This window comes from Malurus melanocephalus, unplaced genomic scaffold (genome assembly GCF_030028575.1).
Source record: "Malurus melanocephalus ecotype Western Australia unplaced genomic scaffold, MMel_1.1 scaffold_459, whole genome shotgun sequence".
Lineage (NCBI taxonomy): Eukaryota > Metazoa > Chordata > Aves > Passeriformes > Maluridae > Malurus > Malurus melanocephalus.
The window spans coordinates 468,568-476,717 of NW_026623691.1; the positions used below are offsets into that span (position 1 = coordinate 468,568).

The following is an 8,150-nucleotide window of genomic DNA, read 5'->3' on the forward strand; positions in this document are numbered from 1 at the left end:
TTTTTTTTTTTTTTTTACAGTCATGTCCCCTGGGGCTTAAATGGTATAAGAAGATACATCAGCCCCCAGATCTCCAAAGAGATTCCTATCAGTGATCGTGGTATATTTGGAAAACCTTTTCCAAAAGGTGCTGAGTACAAGCAATTGTGCCGTCAGGGGGAAGGATTGTGATCTTTTTGCTACTTGTGGAAGGTTCATCTTACTGCCAAACACCAATATTTAAGTGAAATGGCTTTTATGGCAAGTGTTTTGCTCTTTCCATTCTTAACTTCCAAATGGCTGAAGTCCTGGGAGCATGAGCAACCCCTCTCTTGTCTGCCAGCCAAGAAGTTATTGTTTTCTGACCTTCTTTCCTGAGTTTTCCTGACCGGCACCTGGACTGGCCACGTGGCACACGTTGTTTAGAGCAGGGAGGTGTGGCAGGGCAAGCTGGATGGGCTGTGCTGGGAGCCAGTGGCTGGACTGGCAGCAATTCTATCCTGGCAGAACTTGCTGAAGAGTGCTGTTATTTGAACAAGCTGTATGTCAGTTATTGCAATAAAAGCAGTGAAACCCACACTGCAGAGCCAGCTGTTGGAGGCCTTGCTGTGGGCCTTAGAGACACACACAGGTGTCCAGCACAGGTAATGCACAGTAAAGAAGGTCAAAGGCAGTGGAAAAGCAAGAAAAAACAAGTCTGGGGATGATTACCTACTTCCAGTGGGACAACAGGTAGATRTTTCTTGTTTCTCAGTGCAGTGACATTTGGGCTTGATTCTTAAAAGAGGTATCATAASTTGTGTTGAAGTTTTGTGGTCATGTGCAAGGGCAGTTCTGCAGAGCAGGAGGTGCCTCATGACGCATTAGCAGAGTTTATTCTGAAGCTGGATCTAAACCCTCAGCCACGGAGAAACAGACCCTTGCTGTGTTAATTTGACAGAAATCCTTCCACCTCCATCACGGTTATCTTTTCCTGATGGTAATTTTGGTTCATGAAATCGCAGAAYATCCCAGGTTGGAAGGAACCCACAAGGACCRTGGAGTCCAATCCCTGGCCCAGCACAGGACCAGGGGCTGCACACAGTCTCCTCCTGGAGYTGAACAGACTCCTCATTCTCTGAGGATAAACATCCCAGCTGCTGGGATTCTGATCCCATTTATTGGGCTGGAACTGCTCTGTTGCCAGCCCCGCCAAGTGGGAAAGTTGGCCTTGCTCCATATAAACAGCTCTGACTAACCCAGCCACACTAAATTTGGAAAAGAATTGGGGGAACTAATTTTTTAACTGTCCTGGATATTTTATCTCCAGTTACCCCATGTTGTMATTTCATGGGAAGAGTTTCTGTTACTCAAGACTGTTTCCTTCGTGTTTATTTTCAGATAGTGTATTTTTATTTCTGTAAACAAAAGGAGTTTAAAGATCCATTGAAGAACAACACATCAAGGGTCTGTCTGCCTCTCTTCCCACCCTCAGGTAGCACTGCAATTCCTGTTGAGCTGAGTGCTGCAAGGTCTTTGTGTGGTGCCACTCACCATCTCTTTAACTAAACCTTTCTTCTAATTTTAAGAGTATTTTAAATGCTTGGATCCTTTGCAACAAATAGTGCAAAGGTTGGAAGAGACAGCCAGAAAATTTGCCTCTTGATTCATGTTTTGATTTGCCATAARTTTGGTCTGCTCATAAAAATGACATCATTGATGTCCTATTTCTCACGTGTATGTTGTGAATTGCAGAGTTCCTTTCCCTTCAGTCATCGTGCTTTAAGCTGATCTAAGCAGAAYTGGCAAGGGAGAATGACACTTCTGAGGAGATTTAGCCTTAACTKAAAGACTTCCCCAAAATTATAGGTATTTCCTGTGATTGTTGCAAGYTTTTTCCCAACACCAGAACTTTATTCTTTGTCCCACTTCCTCTAMAAACTTTTACTGCAGGATGCAGGCAGTGGTCAAGTGAGGTGCAGTGTCCCAGAGCCCTCTCTAGCAGATTGAGGCTGCTGTGAGCTGGGAAAGAAAAAGCCACGGTKGAAAATAGGGGCAAACCCTGAGCAGGAAATTTCTCCAGAGCCAAGGCCAACAACATCCTCCTGCTGCCTGGGCCCAGGAGGAAGAAAAATGCTACAAAGAAGATTTTAGGGAACTTTGTCCTTATTTGGAGAATAAGTCTATGCCTCTGCCCAAAGCAGGCTAGTTTTTGTAGGGCTGAGATTTTCTGCTTTAGCAGCACCATATCCTGCTATTATASCCAAGCACATCCTATAATCAGTGGGTCTCCAAGAATGCATTTTCAAACGGAAGGTTTGGAGTGAAGATTGTCACCGAGTGCTGTCCCACAAGTAATGCTGTGAAAGCTGACCTAAGTGGTGAAKTGGCTCTGCCCCTGACATCCCTGCAGCTGAGTGGGATGGCTGTGCCAGGGCTGAGGAAGCTCCTCCATGTGCCCAGGGAGGGCTCCAGGGCAGCAGGTTTGCCTCCAAGTGCTGGTGGGTGATTGGAATGGGGCAGCAATGGGGCAAAAGGGACTTCCAGTTGAAGGGAAGGCAGTGATCCCCCTGGAGCTTAGGAAGGAGAAGGCTCCAGCTCACCCCTCTGAGTGGCTGGAATGAAAGGACAGGTCRATATTGTCCTTGAACCAGGGAGTGCAGCCAATTCTTCATCAAGCTGGAAATTCAACTGCAGAGGCAGAGGAGCTGGAATTGTTTGTCTTTTAATGTACATCCCTGACAGGAAATGATGGAATAATTCATAGAATCATAGAATCCCCCTCTATGATTTGGGTAGGGAAGGACCTTAAAGCCCATCCAGCCCCACCCTCTACATGGGCAGGKTCACCTTCCACTAGACCAGATTGCTTCAAGTCCTGTCCAGCCTGGCCTTGGATAGTTTCCGGGGATTCCATTTCAGGAATGCTGAGTGCCAGTCCTGGTCTAGGAGTCTGTATAAAGGCATTAAGAAATCTTAGTTTGCCAATTAACTTCTTTTCCTCATACAGAAAATTTGATATTTTTCCCCCCAAACAGAACAAAATGAAATTTTGAAAGCATCAAAATTGCTTCAGATGTGAAATTACATCTCTCTGTTGTAAAGAAAAAGCCCTGTGGCTTGGAGCTTCCTAATACCAAGAAGAAAGGGATCTTTCTGGTATCCAGGATGTTTGGGATGCYCTCTAGGTCCCAGGCTCTGCTTTTTGCATTGCTACAGACTCTTTCAGTCACATATATGCACATGCCTTTAATTTTAGCTTCACTTCCCTGTCTGCAAAGCACCATCATTTCTTTGGTGGAGTTAACAAATTAATTGCTTGTAAATAGTTTTAAGATTCTCAGAAGTGAGACCTCAGTGTGTTTATTGCTGTTGCTGCTCACCATGAGATCTTGATCACAGCGAGACAATGCCAGCTCAGTGTTTATTGCAGCATGACTGAAGATCTGTTTACATTGAAACAAAGATGAGACTGCAGTGCCCAAGCCTAGAAGAATCCTTTGTAGAGCTTTGAGGCWGCTTTAGAATATCAGTGAGTGATAAAATCGGCTCCACTGGCTGAAGATGAACCAGTGTCACTGGTTCCCTTTGAAAAAGAGACCTCTAGGGCAGYGTGTCCCAGGGAAAGGCAGAGAGCATCTTCCCATAGAGAAGTGGTTTTGGGGAGTTCTTTGCTTCTCTTAGAAGAAAAAACAGTCCCAAATCCCARTGTTTTCTGGGACAAATTCCCTCGGAATGCATGTCCAAGGGTTTCCTGATCTGTGCAGCAAGCGGTCCTTGGTACACTCAGGTGGTCTTTTCATGGAATCATGGAATGGTTTGGGTTAAAAGGACCTTAAARCCCATYCAGTGTCACCCCCTTCCACTGTCCCAGGGTGCTCCAAGCCCCARTGTCTGGTCTGGCCTTGGACACTGWGAGGAATCCAGGRGCAGCCACAGCTTCCCTGGGCACCCCATGCCAGGGCCTCCCCACCCTCCCAGGGAAGGATTTCTTCYSARTACCCAATCTAAACCTACTGTCTGTCATTGTAAAGCCATTCTCCTCATCCTGTCACTCTATCCCTTGTCCAAAGTCTCTCTCCATCTCTCTTGTGGRCTCCCTGCAGATACTGTAAGGTCACTGTTAGGTGACCCTGGAACTGCCTCCTTTCCCAAGACAAGAATTGGGGTWGCTGGTGCTGAGTACCTTGGATCTGTGCTCCAGCTTGTGAAGCCACRTACATTAAACTCATTTAAATCTCTTTTTCACCCCAGGGAAGACAGAGGCCACCATCAAGAACTTCAGCCCCCACTACCGCCGGCAGTACGCCGTGGCCTTCTGCAGGCACATCCAGGAGGAGCTGGAGCAGCACCGCCACTGCCAGTCCCGCTTCCTGAAAACCAAGGTAGGAGGGGACTGACTGGGTGCCTGTCACCCCTGTGCACGCAGCAGTTTGCATCTGCAGGGGTTGGACTGGGCTCAGTTTGCTTTGGGCTGCAAAAGTCGCATCTGGGTGCAGGTTTGAGGTTTTAGTTTTGAAAGTTCGTCTTTATTTTGGTCTTGTTTAGTTGTTYATCATGGCATGAGGAGAGCCACGACATGAGTTTCTGGTACAGAGTTGGACATTTGGACAAAACTGGTTACTTCTTGCTGATTGCAAGGTTCTGCAAATTCTAGGGACAGAGATCATGCATTCAGGGAAGAGATTTTGTAGGAAATGTAATTAATGCTGTTATCTGTGGTGCCGGGTTCCTTAAAGAGAATGGCAATAATTCCCTCTGTGGAGGGGGCTATGGAAAGCTGTTTTTTCTCAGAGGGGAGACAAAAAGAGAGACAAAAGTCTCTTCATTAGAGGAAAATGTAGAGAACCAGCTTTCAGCATTAAGAAGATACAAATTTAAATGTTCTGAACATACTGAAAATGATGGATTTCCAATGCTTTAAAAATGAGTGGTGAAAGCAGTGGGGTGGAATGTAAGAGGTGGGATTATAGAAGAGGTGGGATAATAGAAGAGTGGGATAGTAGAAGAGCTGTGTCTTTCAGAAAGATGCACATCAATTACTAGAGCACAGATGCAAAAGTGTTACAAAGAAATGGGAAATAATTTACCATTTCGTAATGAACTCTGCTTTTCATATCAATGAAATATTTGTTAGGTAGTGGAAAATGGGAGGTGGTGAGCTCCAAGTCATCTTGCAGGGGTTGGAACTAGATGATCTTCAAGGTCCCTTCCAACCCAAACCACTGTAGGATTCTCTGATCTTGCATTCAGCACACTAGCTGAAAGGTAAATAAATCTYGGCCTCAGGAATCTGGCAGAGTTTTTGGAAGGCAGAGCTCTTCTGCTACCTCGTCATCTTGGCTGCAGGATTTGCTTGTGTCTGTAGCACCTTCTGAAATCAGAGAGGTGTTTGTGACCGCAGTTTCCACTGGAAGGCTGAAAAGCCCTTGGAGCAGCTTTATGGAAATGTAGAAATAAGAGCTTCAAGATGGTCAGTGGTGCAGAGGAGTCTCAAATGTCACCAACTGTCCCTGCAGCCCCCAGGGGAAGCCGGGACCGTTCTGTATGAGGCAGAGCTGCTGCACTTTGCCGAGGACCTGAGGAAGTGGAAGGACAGATATGTGGTGATCAGAAACGACTACACTGTGGATTGCTTTGAGACCAAAGAGGTGAGTGCTGCTTCYTGCATCTACCTGCACCCTCCCAAATCAACTGATACCACTGGGTTTGCTGCTGCTGCCTGTCCTGAAGCAGGAGGGGAGGGCTGAGGGTACAGCCAGGGGCTCTGCCTTGGCCAGATGTGTCTGCAAGAGCTAACAAATTATTTGAGCAGTGCTTGAACCTTCCTGTGCCTGTCCCAGAGCCCCTCACATCTGTAAATCCTCGCAGTACATCCCTGTGCKCCTGCAGCTGGAGCTGAAGTAGCAGGGTTTGGGTGGCTTTTCATCTGGAAGCTGCCATGGTCCAGATAATCCAGCTGACAAATCCAACAAACAGGGCTGAAGAGAAAATCCCATCCTTYTCCCCTTCCTTCCATCCCTGACTCCTCACCATGGCAGATAAGCACTGAGAGGACATTGTCAAACGTGGTTTTTACATTAAACCATGTTTTAGATTTGCCTTGGAAACATGTCCAAAATTCAGCCTGACAGAAAGATTCTCCCTTTGGGCAATATCCCCACACATTGAAATCATAGAATATCCTGAGCTGGAAGGGATCCAAAAGAATCATGGAGTCAGCTCCTGGCTTTTCCAGTGAATTGTTTATTTTACATTTTGTCTCTCCTTAAATCTCTATTTGACAATACTTCCTCTCTGTCGATTTTCCAGGCCTACCAGAAAGGAGGCAGCCCTAAATATCACATTCTACCTGCAGGAGGCAAAGTCCTGACTTCAGAAGAAGATTACAACTTGCTGTCTGATAAACATTTTCCAGACCCTGTTGGTAAGTTCTGCTCTGAGCTCAACTGCCAAAGCCGAGGCTCTGTTCCTCACTCTATTCTGGGAAGGCTTTCAGCTCCACTTTAAAATGGAAATGGCACCTTCTGCTGCCTACAGCCCTTTCCTAAAGTGCAAGTCCAGCTCCAGAGTGGATGAACACAGCAGTTGCTGGAAGCCAACATTCAGAGAGATGCTGGCTCCCTTTCTTGCTATCATCCCGGCCCAAAGCTGCTGGAAGCTGTGCAGAAGCAGGGCAGAAACCACAGCACCATTGTTCCCGGGCTTTGTTAGTATTCCTGGTTTATTTGTTTCCATTTTTAGATGCCAGCTGCTTGTGTTGACTCATAGCTGATAAGTCACCCCACAGAGAGGGCAGGAAGGTGGCTGCTGCTGAGTTTGTTGTTTCTGGGCTGGGAGCTGCTGTGGTCCTGCCTGCCCCCACTCCACCAAGATGGAGAAAATTCAGGCTTTAAGGGAGCAGATCTTGTGGTGCAGAGTCAGGTTTGGGGAAAGGGATGCCATGTCATGGAAGGGATAAGGGCAACTTGAAGACAAGGTTTTCTTTTGTAAGTCCTTCAAGTTAGGATTTAAAAGTTAGGTGTCCCCCCACACCCTTGCCAGGGCACAGGGTGGTCAGAAGGGCTCGGAGGTGGGCTGTGTGTTATCACATCTCCACAGCAGTTGGGGCTGAGAGACGTGGAGCACTCCAAGGGCTCCCCATGGCTCTCCCTGCAGAGAGAGTATCACTTCATCTTTATGGCCCCTAATTTTCTGTGTGGTGCTGAAAACCCTCCAAGATAAATCTYCTGTGTCTGGGCTCTCAAGGCATGYCRRTGACTCCWSACTGGRTTTGGTCATCCCTAAATGCCCTGTCCAGCATYCCTGTGTGCAGGCACTCAGGGCAGGTGGCAGCTGGGGGCACCTGGTGCTTTCTTTGCTCCACCTGCAAGGGCTTGAAGGGACAGTTTTTGAAGGCAGTTGTGTGTGGAAACCCTGGGACCAGGGAAAGCACTGCTGCTCCTACAATTTAAACACAATCCATTTGCTCCTCCATGTGATCTCTATGTGGAACAGACCAGAGCTCCCCACTAACTCACCAACCTAAAAACCATTCCCCCAGCAGCTGCAATCCAGTGAAATAGTTTCTYTGACATTTTGCCACAGCTATGTCRTTTTTTGGCACCTTGGATACAAACAAGAGGCCATCAAGCTGTGGTGTCATACAGGGAGGTGGCTGGTGACAGCTGAGTCTGCCCATCCCAAACGTGTCCCCCTGGGAAGGAGATCTCCCTGCTGGCAAAGGTCTGGCACAGAGCCGCCCCCAAGAAACCTGCAGCTCTCAAATGAAAATGTTTTTGTGCAGGCTCGAGCGAGAAGGAGGGGACTGCAGCCTTTGTGCCGCTGCCGAAGGAGTTCCCGGTGTACCTGTGGCAGCCCTTCTCCCTGCACAGCTGCTACTGCTTCTCGGAGCCCGGGGCGCAGAGACACTTCAGCGCCGTGCTGGGGGACTGTGTGCGGCATTCCAACCACGGTGAGTGAAAGGCAGGGCTGTGTGGGACATCCCATCCACGGTGAGTGCGGGACATCCCATCCACGGTGAGTGCGGGACATCCCATCCACGGTGAGTGCGGGACATCCCAACCACGGGGAGTGCGGGACATCCCAACCATGGGGAGTGTGGGACATCCCATCCACGGTGAGTGCGGGACATCCCAACCACGGGGATTGCGGGACATCCCAACCACGGGGAGTGTGGGACATCCCAACCA

General features: G+C 48.0%; 1 protein-coding gene across 1 annotated transcript in view; it reads left to right on the forward strand.

Moving 5' to 3' along the window:
- NIBAN1 (niban apoptosis regulator 1) overlaps positions 1-8,150 on the forward strand; it is a 52,751-nt gene that overhangs the window by 21,374 nt on the left and 23,227 nt on the right. The window contains exons 2-5 of the mRNA XM_057380546.1: positions 4,213-4,343; positions 5,478-5,609; positions 6,271-6,385; positions 7,745-7,912. Coding sequence (XP_057236529.1) covers positions 4,213-4,343; positions 5,478-5,609; positions 6,271-6,385; positions 7,745-7,912 — 546 coding nt within the window. The remainder of the gene's footprint in view (positions 1-4,212; positions 4,344-5,477; positions 5,610-6,270; positions 6,386-7,744; positions 7,913-8,150) is intronic.